Raw genomic sequence first — 20,627 nt, 5'->3', positions numbered from 1 at the left:
GGGCTCGGCGCCGCTTCTGAACACCGAAGTGCGCCCAGGAGCTCCTGGTTTAAGGAACCGGATGGTGAATCAGCTCATAAAGTACGTAACCACCCCCTAAGCTATCTGCTTCACCTCCTCTTAGAGCTCTGAGCTGTGGGAGAACTGAGTTCCAGTCCGGACCCCGCCGGGAACCCACAGTGGGACCTTAGCTGGTACTTTCCCTCCCAGGGCCTCAGCTTCCTCCTCCATAAAGTGGGCTGACAATACAGGCCCCCTCTACCCCCCAGGGGCTCTTGTGAGGGTATACTCGACGTAAAAGCACTTGGAAAGCAAAAGTTTGAAAAGCACTACGGGAAGGTCAGATCTTGTTACATCGGAAAGTTTTGTGAGGCTTTCCTTAAGATGACATGTGTCACAGCCGTCTCACTCCCACACAGCCCCCGGGCGGGAACCGGCACTTACCTCCCTCAGGTTGGTCCTACAGGGGTTCTGACCCACCCTCAGCAGGAACCCCTACCCAGACACCGAGGTCTGGACCAATCCTGGGCACCCTCAGTCCGCTGGGCCAGACCCCAGGGCAGCTAGGGCTCTACGGTAACTCTCTCCGCCAAACCGGGGTCCGCAGAGATGGAACCAAGCAGGGCCCCGTGGCCCAGGGCTGAAAGGCCACAAATGCTTATCATGGCAGACATGCCTGGGCAGTGGCTTCCGGTCCCATGGAGGGAAGCACAACAGAGCCCCATCGCGCATCTGCTGAGGGGTCTTGGGCAAGTCACTTCCTGACTCTGGGCCTTAGTTTCCTCCCCTCTCAGATGGGCTACAATTTGCTCTTCCCATCTTTTCTGGGAGGCTCTACGAAGAGAAGGGAGGAAGAAGTGTCACGGGCAACAGTGGCCCCACCTGGGCCTGCTCTGGTTCCAGCTCAGCCTCGGGTGGGAGGAGGCCAGGATGGAGGCGCCACCGAACTCACAGGTGACCCCAGAGGCGAGCGTTCCCCTCGCCAGGCCTCAGTCTTCATCAGTGAAATGGACTTCATCAATGGTCCCAAAGGTCTGTTCCCAGCTGTATGGAAAGTGGACTCTGGAGAAGGGAAGTGGAGAAGACTCCCTCCCACAGTACCCCTGCATGTGACTTTTGGCCCAGAGATTGAAAAAAGAATCAGCCCCTCTATAAACCCTAGCCTCCCACTCCCAAATCCCACAATTCCACCTCTCTGCTCCTCTCCAGAAGGAGCTTGAGCTGGCAAGGATCAGACAGCAGTAGGGACAGGCTGGCCTTGAAGGTTCCCCAAAGCTAATACTGAGAATAGTCACCCCCTCCCCAAATCCCCATCTCTTGGTGAGGACAGACAGTGGTTCCGCACCAAATGGTCAGAGCCCCCTTGGAAGCGGGGCACGTGCTCACAACAATGATACGAAGAAACAGGGCTCCAGCCCCCACCCCACCCCACCAGGAGGTGAACTGAGATTTCACAGAACAAACAAGAAAGTCACTGAGGGGGGCCCTCGGTGACCACCCCCAGGATGTTGTTATTGCTTTGGAGCGTGCTCTCTCCCTTTATAAAGGCTGTGCAGACACCAGAGGGTAGGCTTGGGCTGGGGGGGCTCCGAGCCCTCTCTCCCTCTGTTTGGGACAGCCTGGCTCTGCCCCGTCTTTGAAAAGCTACCCCTGAACAACCAGAGCAGTGACGGCTGGAGAGAGAAGGCGCTCTCCTGGCTCAAAATATTCCAAATGGTGAGTAATAAACGAACAGCAGAGAAATCACACTGGTTAAAAAAACAAACAGGGGAGGGGCTGATTCTGGGCCTCAGATTAGAGGCCACCCAGAGCCCTGCTGCCTCCTGCCCCAGCCTTGGGATTCCACCCAGCACAATCCCAGGAAGCTCGGAAGAGCTCATCGATAAAAGAAAGGGGCATCTCTGTCTCCCCTTCCCAGTGCAGCATGGGAAGCTCTATGGAGGCGATATAACTCATCCGGGACTTTAAAGGCTCCCCAGGGCTTAAGGAGGCAGAGGGGAGGGGAGGGAAGGATAGAGGAGGAGAGGGATTCCAGGTGGAAGAAATTGCCAGATCAATAGCCTAGAGTGAGGCCAAGGACAAGGCAGGGCTGAACACAGCTGGGCATCCTCGGTGGAAAATGACCTCCTCCAATGGAGCCCAGGCCTCTTCACCAAGGCCCACAACCCTCAGGAGTGCTTCACAAATAAAACCAGTACCAAGGATAAGACGTCAGAACATCTGAGTATAAGGGGCAGCTCCAGCTACAACCGGGTCAGAGGGGTGGGGAGGGAGGAGGAGGAGCGAGAAGAGGAAGAAGAAGGGCTGGCCTCCCATGAATCAGGCTCCAGGCTCAGGCCCAGACCAGTGAGGAGACAGCCGCCTCCTGGAATGTTCTGGTGTGCCTCCTCTCTACCCATCCTGGAACTCTGTAAAGACTATATGCAAGCTAAGAAGAGGCCCCAGGGCTTGGAACGCTAACTCTACCCAGCTAAACTGGACTACGCCCTACACAGCAGGGACTGGGTAATGAGGGGTGGTGGGCTGCTGGGTGCCTCCCAGGGGAGGTGGCAGAAATGTGCTTCTATAAAGAGGGGCCAGCCTGTGTCCTCCCAGCATGCAAAAGGGCTTCCGTGGGCCTCGGGGAGGGCCGGGCCAGGAAGGCAGCTACCCAGGCTTGCTTGAGAAGGAATCTCCTGATTCTTACACTCATGAGCCAAGGTAGTTGAGGCAGGGGCAGTGGGTTCTGCCCTTAGTACAGGATGGTTTGTTTAAAAAGACTAAAATAGGGAAGCTCTGTTGCCTCCCCAGACCCCTAGCCTGGAGGCAGAGGGGTAGACAAGAAGACCTTTGACCTCACCCAACGAGGAGGGATTCTCCTATATGGGAAACCCTTGCCTTGGCACCACTGGTCCCAACCCCAACTTTGCTTAGACTCCCTCTCCAATCCAGCGCCCCCAAATTCAGAGACGGTGAGCTCCCTGGACTTGGGGTTCTCGAAAATCAGGGTCCCGTGGCTCCTTCACCAAAACACAGACGACCCAGTTCTTTCCAGTCCATTTCCACACTATCTCGTTGCAATCCCACGGAGCTAGGCACCCTGGGGGTCTGTGCCAGGTCCAGGGCACCGCCTCCTCTCCTTTGGCCCCTGCTGGACCCCAATTCCTAGAGCCACCGGAAGAGGGGCAGGCAGGAAGGGACAGACAGATGGACTCGGACAGGCTGCGGCAAAGCTCCTTCCACGGGCAGGCGGAGGGAGGCCGAGCTCCTCATCATGTGGGAGGCTCTGGACCCCCCGGAGCTGGCTCCGGATCCTTGCAAAGCTGCCCCATCAGCTCTGGGGCAGGAGTAGCTGCCTGAACCCGGTGCCGCAGGAAAGACACTTGCTGGTAATTGGCACCATGGAGATGGCCGCTGGGTTCTGGACTTGGCTCCGGGCAGCGAGCTTCCGAGGAGGCAAAAAGGGGGAGCAGTCGGACAGTGTCTGGGACAGGAGGATGGTATGCTCTGCCACCTCAGTCTTTCCTTTCTCCGGATTGCAGCCACATCCACCAGGTCAAGAACCGGCCAAGTCAAAAGTGCAGCCAATCCCGTTGGGAGAGGGAAGGTCTTAGGGGGTAGGAGGCAAAAAGGGGGTGAGGAGGGGTCCTGGGGGTCAGGTCTCCCCGTTCTGCTTCCCCACTGTGGGGGAGAACCCCATCCTCCTCTGTTCAATGTGCCCCTGGGCCTGGGGTCCCAGGTTGGGGCTGGGCATTCTCCAGGCCTTCTTGGGGAGCCCCTCCCCACCCCGGCCCTAAGATCGCTCGCCACAGGGGCCCACGGTGCTCTCGAGGGACAACTGGGACGCCTGCCGGAGCAGGGGGCCCGCAGCTGGGTCCACCATGGAGGAGGTGGGGAAGAGCTTGTACCAGCCCACGGCCAGGGTGGTCAAGTCCAGCTCCTCCAGTAGCACTCGGGCCACACCCATGAACTGCTTCCGCTCCATGCGCCCATAGTTCCCCCACACGATCACCTGCGGGGCGAGAGACACTGCGGTTCAAATCTTGCCATTCACGGGCCCAGAACCAGAACTCAGGTCACCCTCATGCCCACTTGACCTCTGAGTCCTGTAGATGCTCCCGCCTTAAAATTGCTCAAGCCTGGGGTGCCTGGGGGAGCTCAGTCGGTTAAGCATCCGACTTCAGCTCAGGTCATGATCTCAGGGTTCATGAGTTTGAGCCCCGCGTTGGGCTCTGTGCTGACAGCTCAGAGCCTGGAGCCTGCTTCGGATTCTGTGTCTCCCTTTCTCTCTCTCTCTGCCCCTTCCCCACCTGCACGCTCTCTCTCAAGAATAAACAAACATGAAAAAAAAAAAACTGATCAAGCCTGACCATATCTTCCTGGCTCTAGTGCCGCCATTATTGCTTGCCTGGGCAACTGGCTTCCTGCCTCCCATCTAACTCTCTCCATTCCACCCTCCACACCCTCCACCTTTGAAGTTGAGCCTTGAGGGCTGGCCCTACAATGTGAGTCCCCTGCCTGGTACCCTCCCCCTGCAATCCCCACCAGGCCCTCTGCTTCCAGATTCTCGGAAACCCCCCATGAGAAACAAAACAAAGTTTTAAAAGTGGCTGATGGATGTATGGTATACAAGCTAGCTTCCTTCCTTTTTCCAACAGACTCTTCTGTAGTGCCTGCCCCATTTCTTGGTCAACACTCTCCCTTGGAGCAGCTAGTCGGGTGGTTTCTGTGGCTGCAGGACCCTCATTTGCTCTTTTGGAGCTCAGAGTCTAACTCTGTCCCCTGTGGGGTTAGCCCACAAAGGTGGGCTGGCTCAGTCACTCCGTGGAGCCTGATGACTTTAATGCACAGCCTCTGGGGTCAGACACAGATGGGTTCAAATCCCAGTCCCGGCTGGGTGGTTTGGGTTAAGTCATCCAACCTCACGGGCCCTCAGAGTGGTTTCTAAGCGAAATTATCCCCAGTTTCCCTCGCAGGCAAGGATCAAAGGAGTGGACGTCCAAGCTCACTATGAACTGTCAGCTGCTTCTCGAGCACACAGGGCAAGATGACAACAGCATGAGCCACTACTGCATACGGTGTTGGACGCTGCTCCAAGGCTCCATTGGCCTTAGATTCAACCCTCCCAACAACCCTACAAAATGTTTTGATTTCACAGCTGTTTCAACTGAGCCTCAGAGAAGTTCAATCATGTGCCTGAGATGGTTCACCTGACCAGTCTTCGATGCTCCTTGGGCAGCTGATCAGAAGTCCGCCTCTGGTGCATGGATGGATTCATTTTAAACTGGGGTTATGGGCTGAACTGTGTTCCCCCAAAATTCATACTGAAGCCCTAACCCCCAGAATGTGACTGTATTTGGGAAGAGAGTCAAATGAGCCCATAATCCCATCCGACTGGTATAAGAAGAGGAGATTAGGACACGAAGAGAGAGAGAGAGCAGGGACGCGTGTGCACAAAAGCAAAAAGACACGTGAGGACACAGGGAGAAGGCGGCCTTTGCAAGCCAAGTAGAGAGGACTTGGAAGAAATGGAACCTATGATACCTCGAGCTTGAGCTTCTAGCCTCCAGGACCGTGAGAAATAAATTTCTATTGTGTAAACTCTCCAATCTGTGGTACTTTGTTACGGCGGCCCTAGCAAACTATTACAACTGGCATTTGGATCTCGCTCACGGGGCTGGTGGGTCTGTCCTGCTGTGACATCAGTCAGAGAGCTCACCAGCAAGGACCCCACTCAGCTTTCTGTTTCCCCATCCCCTCCACATCCCAGACAGGGATGTTCTGTGGAGCTTCTCCAAAGATGCTCAGGCCAGAATGCTCTACCTTTGTCTACTGGACCAGATCTGGCCCATAGATGTTTTTAAATTTTTTTTTTTTCAACGTTTATTTATTTTTGGGACAGAGAGAGACAGAGCATGAACGGGGGAGGGGCAGAGAGAGAGGGAGACACAGAATCGGAAACAGGCTCCAGGCTCTGAGCCATCAGCCCAGAGCCTGACGCGGGGCTTGAACTCCCGGACCGCGAGATCATGACCTGGCTGAAGTCGGACGCCTAACCGACTGCGCCACCCAGGCGCCCCTGGCCCATAGATGTTTTAAGTTGCATGTGAATGGCTCTAGACTAGAAGAGTTCTCCCAAACTTTTTTGACTAGTTTATACAGTAAGACATTTACATCATCACCCAGTGCATACAGGGGACTCCCAATTGAAGAAAGTCAGATAAGACCTGCCTAACTAAGAATGATCAATGTTTTCTTTCCTATTCTATTCTGTTAAACAAACAAACGAACCAACTTGTTGAGATTCGCTAAACGGATTTCACAGCTCGCTGATGGGTCTTAACCCTCAGGTTGAAAAATTCTGCCCTAGATAGGCCCTGGGCTTCCCAGTCTGGCCAAAGTCCCACTGTCTTGGCAAATTTGTAGCACGCTGGCCCTGCCCTCATTTGCTTTGCCTGCTCTGGTTAGAAGCAAAAAACTGAGGTACAAGCCAGAGGTGCCCAAGTGGTGACTCCAAGGCAGTGGGCATACGGTTCCTGCAGGCATCCAACCTGGGCCCTGCCAACACCCACGATGGGCAGCTATTTCTAGCTTGATGCCTGAGTCACCATTAGCACCCCCCTGATGGCCAGGGAACCAAACACCTCTCTGGATCCTCAACAGCTCCCAGTCTATTATCTTGTGCTCCAGGCCAAGCCCCCGGCTTCCAGAGGCTGTTCTGATAATGATTAATAATAACAAGAAGAACAATGGTGGCAGGCATTTGTGGGGCACTTACCATGGGCCGACCCTGCATTTTTCTTGCACAAGGCACCCATTTCGCTGTCACAATGTTATCTGTAGGTACTATGAGCACCCCCATCTTATGCCCATCTTACAATAAAGAAGCTGAGGGTCAGAAAGGAACTTGTTCAAAATTGAATTGTGGAGCTCAGATCAACCACAGTGCCCTCCTTCCTCCAGGTGAGGCCCTCCAGAGACACCCCCCACGCTGGGGTGCCCCCTCTCTCCCTCTGGAACTGCATACACAGACCTCGGGGCCCCTCACCTGCAGGACTTTGCCCTGGGGACTCTCAGGAAACAGCAGCACCTGGTTATACAGCGGGTCCAGCGACTTGCGAGCAACTTTGGTCTTCTTCTTGGCAATGCAGACGCCGTTCTCCAGCAAGTAGGCCTTGATGTAGGCCGCTGAGGACAGAGACCGGCGGGATGAGTTCGACTCTGGCCCCCAAATGGTGGGCAAATGGCACAGTAGGGGGAGGCTCCCCACCCACTGCTGGGGGCCAGATGGCCTCATGGGGTTTGGGGAGGCAGCTGCAGGGGTAAGTGTGGTGGTAGGTGTGAGTGACAGGGTGCAGCTGGGGTTGGGTGGGGCCTACTCCCCCTCCTTGGGTGATCCTACCTGCCCCCTCCCTGCCTTTGCTCACTCTGTACTTACCTGTTTCCTCCCTTAGTCCCCGATTTGCTCACCCCTTCCCTGGCTTACCCCTTCATCACTGACACATTCACCCAATACATGTTTGCTAAGCACCTACTTACTGTGTGCCAAGCACCTAGGCATGGGGGTATAGCCATAAACAGGAAAGATGGTCCTTGTCCTCCAGAAGCTCAAACCAGTGGGGAAGACCAGTAAGGTCAACTGACAATCTCCAGTGGTTCTCAGAACAAACTCAAAACCACTACTCCCATGTGAGTCACTGGAGTTGGGACAAGGGAGTCCCCTGTAGTTGGGCCCAATTTTCTCTCTTCTAGACCCGGAAACCCCTCAGGGCCTCCCCGCCGACCTCCACCCCTGCCTTGTAGAAGGAAGGGCAGCCCCACACCTGGCAGTGTCTTGGAGCCTGGCTTGGCCGTCAGTCCCCGAGCCTGGATGATGTCCACTTCCAGCTGGCCATTCCGCTCCTGCAAGCCGATCTCCACGTCCCCTGCAAGGGGCCCCAAAGCACGGGACTGGGAAGTGGCTTAGAAGCTCGCCCAGGGGCTCAGCCTCTCGTCTCTACTTAGGGATGAAGCCCCCCCCTTCCCCTGCTCCCACCCAAAACAAGACCAGAAACCACTCCAACATGAGGCTCTGCTGAGCCTGTGGGTGCAGACTAGGCTCTAGGCTGGGTGCTCGGTGGATGGAGCCAAGGGGGATGGGGACAAGGGGGAGAACGAGGGCTTATGGTGCCCCCCATCAGGAATAGGTCTTGGGGCACTCACCCATCGGCGTGGTGGCCAGGGTCTGGCGACCCACGAACTGTGCTGGCCCCATGCTGCCGAGGAAGTCACTGAACTGCGCGTCTGACGCCAGGCAAACTCCCCCATAGTTAAGGCTGCAAGAAGAAAAAAATGAGACAAAAACTAATGTTCCCAGGAGCTGACTGAGGACTCTGATGACTCAGGCAGTCACCTCCAGAACCTCCCTCATTCCACGGGGATTCCGTCCACATCCATCACCCGGCCTCAGGCAGACCTCTGTCCTGTCTCTCCTTACTTCTTTCTATCTTCATGGCCCTCAAATCTCTACTTCGACTCCAAAATTCTAGGGCTTAGCATTTGTGTCCTGTACCATACCCCCACCTCTCCTCACCAACCCTCAGGTTCCACCTCCATGAAACAGGTGTGACCATATCTGCCCCCCGGGGTGGTCGTAAGAAACATGGGAGGTGATGCTGGTCAGTGCCCGGCTCCCATGGTTTAGTGCCACAACACTGGTCCAGAGACCAGCAGCATGGCCCAGGAGCTAATGAGGAATAAACGTGCACCGCACTCTACTCCGACCTGCTGAATCCGTCTGCCTTTTAATGAGAGCCCCAGTAGACTCGTTTACACCTGACAACTCGAGACACACGGGACCAGGGGCTCGGCCTCGGAGGTCTGCCTTGGTTGCTGCTGCTCCAAGTTCACTGCGCCCTGTCTGTTGGGAATGAGACCGCAAATCTCCTTTGAAAAGCCCCTCCCCAAGGCACCAATTCCCCTGGAGTGGAGCAGAGCAGGTTCAAGAGTCTGGGCGTGAGCTCCGCCTGGCCAATCAGCACATTCCTTCCCTTGGCTGTTTACTGGCTCAGAGACCTGCACGTGGCCCAATTCAGCCCACAACAATCTGGTTAGGAGGCTTTCGACTGTGGGGAGTGAGAAGCTCTTTTTTCCCACCAGGCTTGAGCCTGAGACAGAAGACTGGAGCCATTGGCAGCTATCTTGCCGCCATCTGGGGTCCGTGAAGGAAGCCATCATACAGGTGGCCTCGCATAAGCTCCTGGACCAAGTTCTGCCTAAAGCAGGATACTTCACCTCTTCCGTGGTTACATAAGTCAATAACGACTATTATTATTACAAATTATTACCTTTTTGCTTATGCCAATTTTAGCTAGTTTTTCCTCTCTCATCTCCGAAGTGGGAATAATAGTGTTCCCATTTCCTAGGTGTGAGATGAAGCACTGAGTACCATGCCTGACGTACCCTGTCACCTTCAGGAGCAAAGCACGGGCAACCCATTTCCCCATGTGACCCTCGCTCCGACCCCAGGATGTTGGTTCTTCATTTTACCACCATTATTCAGGTGAGGAAGCCCAGGTCCTGCTCGGCCTAGAGCCACGGAGCTCACAGGGCAGTCAGCACTTGAGTACAACACTTCTGATGCCAATCCCCGGTGACTTCCTACCTGGGCAGGTCCCGAGGATAATAGTGAATTTTTAACAAGTGCCCACTGTGTGCCAGGTTTCACAGCAGCGGCCAGGGCGGTCTCTGAGCAGGAGGAGGAAAGCACCTTGGGGCATGGAAGGTACTGCATGCTTGGTTCGCTGCACAGAGAGCAGACTCTCCAAAGCTCCCACCTTGGGAAACCTGCTGGGCTCTCAGCCTTGAAGGAGCAGGAAGAGCTTCCAAGGAAGGTGGGGTTTTGAGATCCACCCTGCACGGGTGCCCCTTCCTGCTTCTGAACCACTCAGCCCACTAGTCTGTCTTTCCTGAGGAACCAGACCCTGTACACTGAGACCCCACCGTCTTGCTGGGGAAATGCATTGCTCCTGAAGAAATGTCCTAAAGAAGACAGTATCACAAGACACACCCAGTCCCCTGCCCACCCACTTTGGGTTGGGTACCTCAGTACCAAGGGCTTATTACTATGTGCCAGCACCCTTCCAGGCTCCAGGGCTTATTCAAGTCTTGTCCTCACGGGCCATATATTCTGGTGTGACTCATGAAGATTCTAGTGAAGCAGGTATGATTTTATTTAGCTAACATCAAGGACACTGAGGTTCAGCGCAGGAAAGCCACCTGCCCGAGTCACACAGTGAGAGGCTGGGAGAGGCAGGATTTGAACCTACATCTGTGGGCAGAAGACACACACTTAGCTCACTGCCACAGCACACGATAACCTCCCCTTGTCCAGGACTGGCCCCAGTACATGGAGTGGACTCCTAGAAGCCTGGTATGTGTTTGTTTCTTTCTTTCTTTAAAACATTTTTTTAAATTTTTTATTTATTTTTGAGAGAGACAGAGACAGAATGCCAGTGGGGTTAGGGACAGAGAGAGAGGGAGACACAGAATCCGAAGCAGGTTCCAGGCTCCAAGCCATCAGCACAGAGCCCGACGCAGGGCTCGAACTCACAAACCGTGAGATCATGACCTGAGCCAAAGTCAGACGCTCAACCAACTGAGCCACCCAGGCGCCCCTTTTTTCTCTTTCTTTCTTTTTTTCTAACATTCTTTTAAATATTTTCTTTTTATTTGACACACACACACACAGAGAGAGAGAGAGAGAGAGAGAGAGAGAGAGAATGCAGGGGAGAGGGGCAGAAGGAGAGAGAAAGAAAGAATCCCAAGCAGGCTCCACGTCCAGCACAGGGCCCGACATTGGGCTCAATCCCACAACCCTAGGATCGTGACCTGAGCCAAAATCAGAGTTTGACGCTCAATCAACTGAGCCCCCCATGTGCCCCAGTATGCATTTCTGAGTGCGGTGAATGTTGTTCTCATCTCTTCCTCCCGGACAGACAGCTCAATCTATTGCTCAGCCTTGTAACCAAGTGTGGCCAATATGAGCTGAAGGGATACAGGCCACTTCCAGGCCTAACCTATAAAAACCTCCCACATGCCATCTGTCCTGTGCCAGTCTAAGCCTATCGGTAGTAATGCCAAAGGCTAGAAATGCCTGGGGCACTCACCAGGAGCCGTGAGCTTCCCACAGACGTCTCCCCTCTCCAAACCAATGTAACGACTGGACCAACCCTTGTGGTTCTTATTATGATTGCACGATGCCCTTCAGCCATCAACCACCAGGAAACTGAAAAAATAAAGGCTTATACAAGACCTGGAAAACCACACAGCACACATGGGGTCTACACAGCAAGATCATGGGAAGAGGGGCACGAGACAGTGCACAGACCAGGGGTTCTGCCTTTATTGAGTTCAAGGGTGGGGGCCTAGGGTCTCAGGGCATGCTCTTTATTGGTGAATTTAAAACACAAGAGTGGGCATTTAAAGAATGGGAAGAGAACAGACAAGTAGCCCAAATAGTTACTGAAATCAACCAAGATCTATAAATCAACCCAAATCTCTAAAACAAAAGAACCTCAGTTTCGGGGGAGGGGGAGCTGGCCTGGCTCTTTGTGTGGCTGGCAATTTGTTTGCCTCTTTAAAATGAATGCCTTAGCAATCAAAGCATAAGTCAGACTCCTGCACGACAAAAATAAAACAAAAACAAAAACAAGAAACTGTCAGGGCTCACAGGACACCATCTCACACCCATTAAAATGGCTACTATCAAAAACAAAATAAAATTAAGAAAACAAAATAACAAGTGTTGGCAAGGATGTGGAGAAATTGGAACCCGTTGCACTGTTGGTGGGAATGTAAAATGGTACAGCCGCTATGTAAAACAGGATGGCAGTTCCTCAAAAAAATTAAAAATAGAATTACCATATGATCCAACAATTCCACTTCTGGGCATGTGCCAAAAAAAGTGAAAGCAGGGCTTCTGAGACACATTTGTACACCCATGTTCATAGAAGCATCGTTTGCAACACTCCGAAGGTGTCCATCGATGGAGGAACGGTCTGTACATACAATGGAATATTATTCCGCCCGAACAAGGAAAGAAGCTGTGACACATTCTACAACAGGGCTGAACCTTGAAGATGTTACACTGAATGAAATCAGCCAGTCACAAAAGGATAAGCACTATGTGATTCCAATACAAGAGGTATTAGGGCAAATTCAGAGACAGAACGATGGTCGCCAGGGGCTGGGGGGGAGGGGAGAATGAAGAGTTAATGTTTTATGGGTCAGAGTTCACTTTAACAAGATGTAGAGTTCTGGGGGTGGATGGAAGTGATGGGTGCACAGCAGTGTGACTGTACTTAACGCCACTGACCCACACACTTGAAATCTGTTTCGGTGAGGGATGAAGGGGAGGGGGAGCCCCAGGCTTCCAGCTGTGGAGTGAGTAAGTCACCGGGATGAAAGGCACAGCATAGGGCCTTCAGTCAGTGATACCGTAACAGCGCTGCTGTATGGGGACAGATGGTACCGATGTATCACCATGTTGCACACCTGAACTAATGTAACATTGTGTCAATTATACTTCAGAAAAACCCCCAACTGTTATGATGGTAAATTGGCATCATGTGTATTTTAACCACAATTGGAAAAAAAAAACAAACCACATGATTTTCTCTCTCTCCCCTCCCCCCCACATCAGAAGCCCTAAGAAAAAGGGAGCCTGGGCCCAACGACCAGAAACACCAGCATTGAAATTTGCATGAACAAGAAACGAATGTTTGCATGAAGTCATTGATTAAAGAGTCTGGTTATGGCAACTGGCACTGCTTAAACAAATACAGTGACCTTGACCCCTGGCCAAAGCTGATGGATCCATGGCTTAGACATCTGACCCAAGCTCAGTCAAACAAAAACTCCCTCTGGGAAACAAGACAGAGAAGCCCAGAGACTGAAAGTCCTGAGAACTGAGTCCCGTGCGTAGCCCTCACCAGGAGCCCCAAACTAGCCCCCCAATCCAGGCTGCCCAAGCTCTGCCCTCGACCATGTGAGACACCTGAGTGGCATGACAGTACCTTCTGTTTTTACTTAAGCTATTGGCAGGGTTGATGGCAGGATAATAATTTGACATTGTAGCCTGAGTGTTTTTCCTTTTCGTGATTTCCTACCATCCCTCCACCTTCTTCCATTCAGGCAGGAGCCTCAGACAAGTGATGACCCAGTAGAAGGCAGACAATAAGCATATTCTTGGCTGTTGAGTTTCAAATCCAAGAAGAAACAGAAGGATGCGCACAAACCACGCGGTCCTGCACCACCACCCCCAATAAACAAACAAACAACTCCCCAGCCTGAGAGAGCAGAGGGAGTCAGGGAGGACAAGAGGGTCCGCGGGTAAGATCTGGGTCCCTGGGCTGGGCTGGTGGTGCTGAGCGATGACAAAAAACCCCACACAGGCCTGGAGAATCTGAAAGCAGAGGGGCCTTGTGCCTATTCTTCCTACTGGGTGGAGCTGAGAAACGAACATGACGCTTTGCAGAAATGGCTGCCTGGTGTCTTGTCAAGTGAACCTGTGTCTGAGGCTGTGTGTGTCCCTCCATGCCGGAGAGAAGCATATGTTCCTGCTGTACCCAAGAGAGGGCCAAACCAAAACAGAGGCAGAGGAGTACTGAATCCAAGCAGTCCGGCTTCTGAATCTATTATCTCAGCAATTATGCAACAGCCTCATGGAGAAAGTATGGGAGAAACTTAAATATCTAGGGATAGAAATGTGTACCTATTATTCCTGCAAAGATCCTTAATTAACAGCACCAAAGCTAAGACCCAGACTTCCTCACAACTGAGGACATGGGACTTCCTCCACAGCCCTCTTTTCCAACCCATGCTCCTGGCCATCTGTGGGGTCCAGGCTCCATTCTGTAAGGAGGGTCTGGGCTCCAAAAGCCCAAGAAACAGCGGTGCCTCTTGGGTTCCAAGTCACCGTAGGGCCCAGCCTCCCAGGCAGAGCGAGGCTTCTGCAGCCTGAAATTGAAAGTTCCCTCCAACATCATCATCGTCTGCTCCTCAGTTCCTGATGGGATTGTGAACAGACAATGGGGAACTGGCAGGCCTGGTAATTAGCAGTAATTGTTTATAATATCTGGGCGGCTGCCTGATTTCCCATCCCAGGGTGCCTCGCCAGCTGCCAAGGAACCAGGCAGACGCCCCAGAAACCCTGAATGGGTTATCACATCCTCCATGGGGCTGGAGGACGGAAAAGGCAAGTGGTGACGGGTCCCTGCTGGCCTGAGGACCAACTGTATCAGGGACCCCACTCCACCTCGGGTTCTTCCCTGGAAGAGGATAAAAGGCAGGGGACACAAAGTCAGAGCTGGTTCTACTCACTGGTCACCTGCCTGCTGTGTGATCTCTGGCAAGCGGCTGGTGTCTCTGTGCTTGAATCTTCTCATCTGCACTCAGGACCACACCTATCTACCTCTTGGATAGTGTGCAGCCATTCCTTTGGCAGGTGCCTGTGCTGTACCCATTCTAAATGCTTCAAAAATCTCTGCTCATAGGAGCCACTCTCAAGGGGGTGGGAAAGAGCCTGCTGAGTTAAATACCATACACATGCTACTACTTAGACCATGCCTGTATGCAGTAGGAACTCAGTAAATGTTCACTGCCAAACCTTTCAGCTGGTCTAAAACTTGGAAAGTATGGTGGTTAAGACTGGACTTTGGCATAATACAGACCTTGGATTCCAGTGCTGTGCAACCTGGGGTGAGTTTTGTAACTTCTCCGAGCTGCTATTTCCTCATCTATGAAATGCAGATCAACTATAATCGCCTTACTGAGTTGCTGGGGAGAGTCAGTGAGGTAACACAAGCGAGGTGCTCAGTATAGGACCTGACAACACAGTATGTGCTGAGTGAATAAAATCTGGTCCCTGCTGCCTGGCCTGGGAGAGCCTCTTCTCCCTCTTCATGGCATTTTCATGGCACTTCTGAGTCCCCGCCTGTCTGGAAGTGTAGCATCTGGATGCCTGAGACCAAGCCCAGGCCAACTAGGGGGTAGTGGGGGATGGGGGAGGGCTGCAGTAGCTGGTTTCTCCTGAGGACACATGTGAGCCACTCGGGTGCAGGCACAGGCCTAAAACAGGATTACAATCCGTGTTCCACTGGGCTTTTATTTTTGTGTTAATGGTGAAATAAGATTGCCTGCATTTCAACTCTCATTAGTTTTGTTTGGGGAGCTGAAACCCATTTGTCTTTTATTATTAACCTTGGAGCTCAGTTTGGACCCTGGATTTTCTGTGCTCTTGACAGTTCAAGAAGTAATTGGGTTATTTGGGGAGTGACTCTTCTCTTTTCCAGATGGATCACCTGTCTCAGTTGCATCCGAAATTAAAAGGCTGCACAGCCCTCCTGGTGATTATGGGTTATGTGCTTCTGAAAGAAAGGTCTTAGTAGTTTATGGGTTCTCTTCCATTCACTGTCTGCCCCCCTGTTTCCACCCATCCATCTACCCTCCCACAGACTGGTGAGCCTACACTACAGCCAGTTCTGCTGTAACACAGAATATACATTCCTGAAAATCACTCTGCAGTGCAAAATGCTTCAATAAAAAATCAGCTTATGGGGAAAACAGGGTTAATTAAGGGCACAACACCCAAATACTACATCAGTATCACATCCACAAAAAGAAAAAAAAAAAGACAGGAACATGGTGAAAGTGGTAGCACAGTCTTTATACACATTAAAAGGTTAAGAAATGCATAAATGCCAAAACAAATACAGCGCTGTACCTAGGAGATAACCTAAAGTCTGCTTGTGGAAACGAGTGTCAGAGGGATGGCAGCCGGTGAATTACCGTGCCTGGCGGAGCAGGGCTTTCTGAAGTGGGACGCCGGGTGTGGACAGAACACCAGCCAGGAGCTGTGGGAAGCAGGGAGCTGCTGGCCGTGTGTCTTATGTATTCCCGTGTAGGGGCAGTTTTCTGCGTTCCCCTAGTGTGTCCCATGGATGAAACGCACCTGAGCAAAGGCGAAATCTGTACTGCACTCAAATTATTCCCTAATACTTCAACTGTGTTGGAACAAATTCATGTTTTCAAAACAAGCGTTGTAGCAGAATTGACTGTATGCAAGGACACACAGAATCCGCAATCCCCACTCTGGCTTCTCAAGTATTCAAGACATTTCCAAACCTGCCCCCAAGCACATGAGTGCAGCTCACAGGCATGAAGCCAGGGATTTGATTCACGTATCAAATAGATAACCGAAAGGGAAACCAAGGCACAGAAATGTTACATAACCCAACCAAGATCACTCTGCTAGGAAGTGGCAGTCTGACTGCAGAGTGCATCTTCTTAACTACTCTGCTGTGCTACCTCCGTGTGCCCTGAGGAAACCTTCACCTTGACCAGAGCAGAGCACAGGGGCTTGCACTGCAAGCCCTGGGGTCAAGCAGGCCTGCATTTGAATCCTGAACCACCCCCCCCCCCAAATCCACTAGCTGTAGAGACACATTCTTCACCTCTCAGAAAGCCTGGGTTTCCTTTTTGGTGAAGCAGGAAAAAACCATACGATACCCCTCAGTGCTGTTGTAAGTACCGAATGACATAAACCCATAACCAAATCTGGCACAGTCAAATGTTCCATAAATACTAGTGCTTATAAAGCAGAACAAAACATGTCCCCCTGTCTCCTAGCCCACAGCCATATCCAGTGCTGGTTTGTCCTTCAGGCACAATGACTCTGTTAAATAGCAGAAGTGGGGAAGAGAAAGGGGGTTCCAACCACCCACCAGGTCTCCTGGGCCTTTGGTGACTAGGGAAACAGCCTTGGCAAAATGTGACCCTGAACCCAGGTGCAGTGGCCATGCCATCAGCTCACAGTCTGCTTTCCAGGGCTCTGGGCACAGTGATCCAGACACCCAGGGAGCTGGATGTTGATGACCCAGACGCCTTAGAACAATGCGGGACACAGGGAAGGAGCAGGAGGGGCTCTGGGAGCCAGCTTTGAGAGCTTCCGGGCCCCGGAGAGGATGCCGGGCCCCCGATTCTGAGTGATGGAGGCTGGGGAGGTGCAGGAAGGAGTGAAATGTGGGTGTGCTTCTGCCCGCAGTACCTATCCGCTATCTACCAAAATGCGCTAAATATCACCTGCAGGGCAATGCTGGGCAGGCACTGAACTCAGATAGACAGACACACGTGTGACAATTATGACAGAGTGGAGGGTGCTGTGGTGGGGGAGATCAGGCTGTGGAAGCCGCTGAGACAGCCAGAGGCATGGCAGACCTCGATGTTCCGCCTCCCCTGCCCACATCCGGGGCAGACATTGCTAATCGACCTCAGCATTCCTGCCGAGGCTAGAACGGGCTCCGGAATCGTTCTCCACACAGCATTCCAGGGAGCCACTATCAATTAACCAAAGCTGGCACCGGAGATGAAGCGTATGCGCCAGTTCTTAGCTGCGATCTGGAGGAGGAATGAGTCAGAGGGTGGAGGGGGAATAGAGGTAGGAAAGGCAGTGCAGGTAGAGGAAGCAGAGACCTGGAGAGGAGACAGAGGTTCAGGGCTCTGGAGCAGGGGGCACAGTGAGGCCGGGAAGAGGCTGGCAGAGATCAGCGGAAGTGCTGAGTGACAGACTATGGAGTTTAGACCAAAAAGGAGTCTTGCATACATCCCCACAGGAGTGATGAGTGGCCTCGCCAGGGGGGTGGGAGGGAGAGAAATGGATGAGTCAAAGATAGTTAGGAATAAAATGGAAGAGCCCAGTGATGGGTTGGGTATGGAACACAAGCGGCGAAGCTGCCTGGGAGAACCCCAGGCTTCTGGTCTGGGCAGCCAGGAGGCGGTAGTGCTGTGGGCTCAGACAGCAGGCTCTGTTTACCCGGACCCCCACATCTTCCAACCCTTGCCACATCAGTGCTCACCAACCTCTAACAGTCAGGACCTGTGTTCCTCTGGCCCTAAAAGCTCACTCTGCTGCAGGGAGGGCAGGAGAGTTAACTGAAAGCAGCCACCAAACAGTAAGTGACCTGAGTCAAGAATGAATATTTAGCTCCCCTCACCCGCTCCTCCCGGGGTTAGCTTTGGGGTGCACGGTCCCCCTGACTGCCAGAGTCCCCTTCAGGATCAAGCTCTGGTTGCCTGTGGTGGCAGCTCGCTTCTTAATTAATTTTTTTAAATGTTTATTTATTTTTGAGAGCGAGAGACAGAGCGTGAGCAGGGGAGAAACAGAGAGAGAGGGAGACACAGAATCTGAAGCAGGCTCCAGGCTCTGAGCTGTCAGCCCGGAGCCTGATGTAGGGCTCGAACCCACGAACCGTGAGATCATGACCTGAGTTGGAGTCTGGTGCTTAACCGACTGAGCCGCCCAGGCACCCCAGCTCGCTTCTGAAAGCACATGCTCCTGCATGCCTGCTTTGCTTCTCTCACGTGCTCCTCTGCCATGGTTTTCTGGAACCATCTCCCAACTGAATTACTTGGACTCAAATCCATTTTTCAGGCCTGGTTCTGGGGAACCCAAACTAAAGCAGACAGTCACCGGGGAGTATCTCAGGATTCAGGGGTGTCTGGGGAGGCACTATTCTCATGGCCCTTTCTCAGGGGGCTTGAGCCCCTGCTCTTTATCTGGGAGAGATGGGCCTGCTGGAGGGGAAGGTGGGAAGCTTGACTCTGCCAAACCCACAGCTGTTCCCTTCCATCCTTGACACAGAGAACTCCAATTTTCATTGAGGCAGAACGGGGCCCAGGGAAGGAAAGCCCTTCCCCAGGAGATACACCAGGATTGGTCCGACACCCTGAGACCCAGGCAGGGAAAAGATGAAGGGATTCATTGAGCCACCAAACCACCCTAGAAGCGTCCACCTCCAGAAATCTTGATAGATGCAACCATTAAGTAAGGGAAAGAGTCAAGTGTAAAGGTAAAGGGCAGACTCCAAAGCTTAGATTTGAAGGCTGGCATTTAAAACCACTTACTGGCTGAGTGACCTTGAGCAAGTTAATTAACCCTTTTGGCTTCCTTTTCCTCATCCGTAAAATGGGGGACATGAACAGTCTCAGTATCATCAGGTTGTCGTGAGGATTAAATGAGCTGTTATACGTAAAAGCACTTCGCCCGGTGCCTGCCCAGAACAAGTGCTCCATAAGGGTTAGCTCTAGAACATTATTACCACTAAGCCAGGGCTTCTCAAGCTTCATGTACACACGACCCAGCTGGAGATCTTGTAAAAATTCAGATTCTGATTCAGTGGGTCTGGGGTGGAGCCTGAGAAGCTGCATTTCTAACATACTCCCAGGGGACCCTGATGCAGCTGGACTGTGGGCCACACTTTGCACAGCGAGTGCTGACGTCACTGTCAGCTAATATCGTGCAACCTGGAGCCCAAGGATCTTCGCTGACAGAATGGCCTCACCCACATGCACCCCTTCCCCAGCCCAGAGACCTGGCTAGGAGGCAGTGCTTTCCAAGTTCTCTATGCCCATCTTTTGCAGCTCTCACTTCACTGATAACTGCTTGGTCAGTGCAGGCCAGGGTGTCCCAGGTGCCCGGCCCTAGCACACTGTAGGTACTCGATCATCACTGCCAAAATAAAACCCCCTGCGGCCACTTGCAGAAATACACACGCCCAGTGATCCAGCGCACGGGCAGACGGACCCAGCAGTGCCAGGGGCCGCAGGCTCGCGGGGGCAGCTCAAGCACACTGGCTCCTCGTAAGCCTCAGCTGGGCTGGCAGGAGCCCAAGGGGAGGACAGTCACACCCCCTCCTATTTCAGAGCCTGGCATCTGGGTCCCACCAGCGCCCAAAATACCTCCAGAACAAGGAGGAGGCCGACCACAGCTCCATGCCCCCACCTGTTCTTTCTAGGTCCCTTCCTGGCCCAGGTGTCAGGTGGAGCGGTAGAACCTGGCCGGGTTCCATCAAGACTCAGACCCTCTCTGGAGGGCAAGAGTCTCCCCTCTGCTGGAACCTGCATCCTCCAACCCACCTAGTCCTTCCTCAGCTGGGTTCACGATATCCACCCCAGACTTTTTGATAATCAAAACCATCACAGCCAACATCAACCCCATACTTGCTCTGTGCTAAGTACTTACAGATGATTGCATCGGGGGTGGCTCCCTGTATCCGTTAGGACGCAACTGGCCACAAGGAGCAAAATACCCAATTAACAGGGGCTGAATCAACAACCAACAACAATAATCATAGACAATAATAATAGACTAACAGTGCATGCTACGTACCAGTCGCTGTTCTAAGCGTTTGCACATGTGTTAATTCATTTAATCCATACCACAACTCTTTTAGTGGTCTATACTATCATTGTCCCCTTTCCATAGATGAAGAAACTGGGCTCAAAGAAGTAAAGTAACTTCACCAAAGTCACACACCTATGAAGAAGCAGAAATGAGAGAGGCACCCGGGTGGCTCAGTCGGCTGAGCGTCCGACTTCAGCTCAGGCCACCATCTTGTGGTTCGTAAGTTCAAGCCCCACATCAGGCTCGCGACCCGTCAGCCTGTCAGCCCAGAGGCTGCTTCAGATCCTCTGTCCCGCTCTCTCTGCCCCTCCCCCGCTTGTGCTCTCCCAAAAATAAATTTTTTTTTTTAAAAAGAAGGAGAAATGAAGCACAAACCAGGACAGTTTGACTCCAGAGTCTTGACTTGAAGCGTAAGAGGCTGAGAGAT

The 20,627-nt window shown here is 52.7% G+C and overlaps 1 protein-coding gene across 1 annotated transcript in view; it reads right to left on the bottom strand.

The window, feature by feature from the left end:
• Positions 1–432: 432 nt before the first annotated feature.
• RIMS4 (regulating synaptic membrane exocytosis 4) overlaps positions 433–20,627 on the bottom strand; it is a 62,730-nt gene continuing 42,535 nt past the window's right edge. Inside the window, exons 3-6 of the mRNA XM_047853949.1 lie at positions 8,182–8,294; positions 7,803–7,904; positions 7,028–7,167; positions 433–3,991 (exon numbers count right to left, since the gene is read on the bottom strand). Coding sequence (XP_047709905.1) covers positions 3,773–3,991; positions 7,028–7,167; positions 7,803–7,904; positions 8,182–8,294 — 574 coding nt within the window. The 3' untranslated portion in view covers positions 433–3,772. The remainder of the gene's footprint in view (positions 3,992–7,027; positions 7,168–7,802; positions 7,905–8,181; positions 8,295–20,627) is intronic.

The sequence above is a fragment of the Prionailurus viverrinus genome, chromosome A3 (assembly GCF_022837055.1).
Source record: "Prionailurus viverrinus isolate Anna chromosome A3, UM_Priviv_1.0, whole genome shotgun sequence".
Lineage (NCBI taxonomy): Eukaryota > Metazoa > Chordata > Mammalia > Carnivora > Felidae > Prionailurus > Prionailurus viverrinus.
Note: the sequence above shows the minus strand (reverse complement) of the source record. Positions and strands in the feature narration are given on the sequence as shown.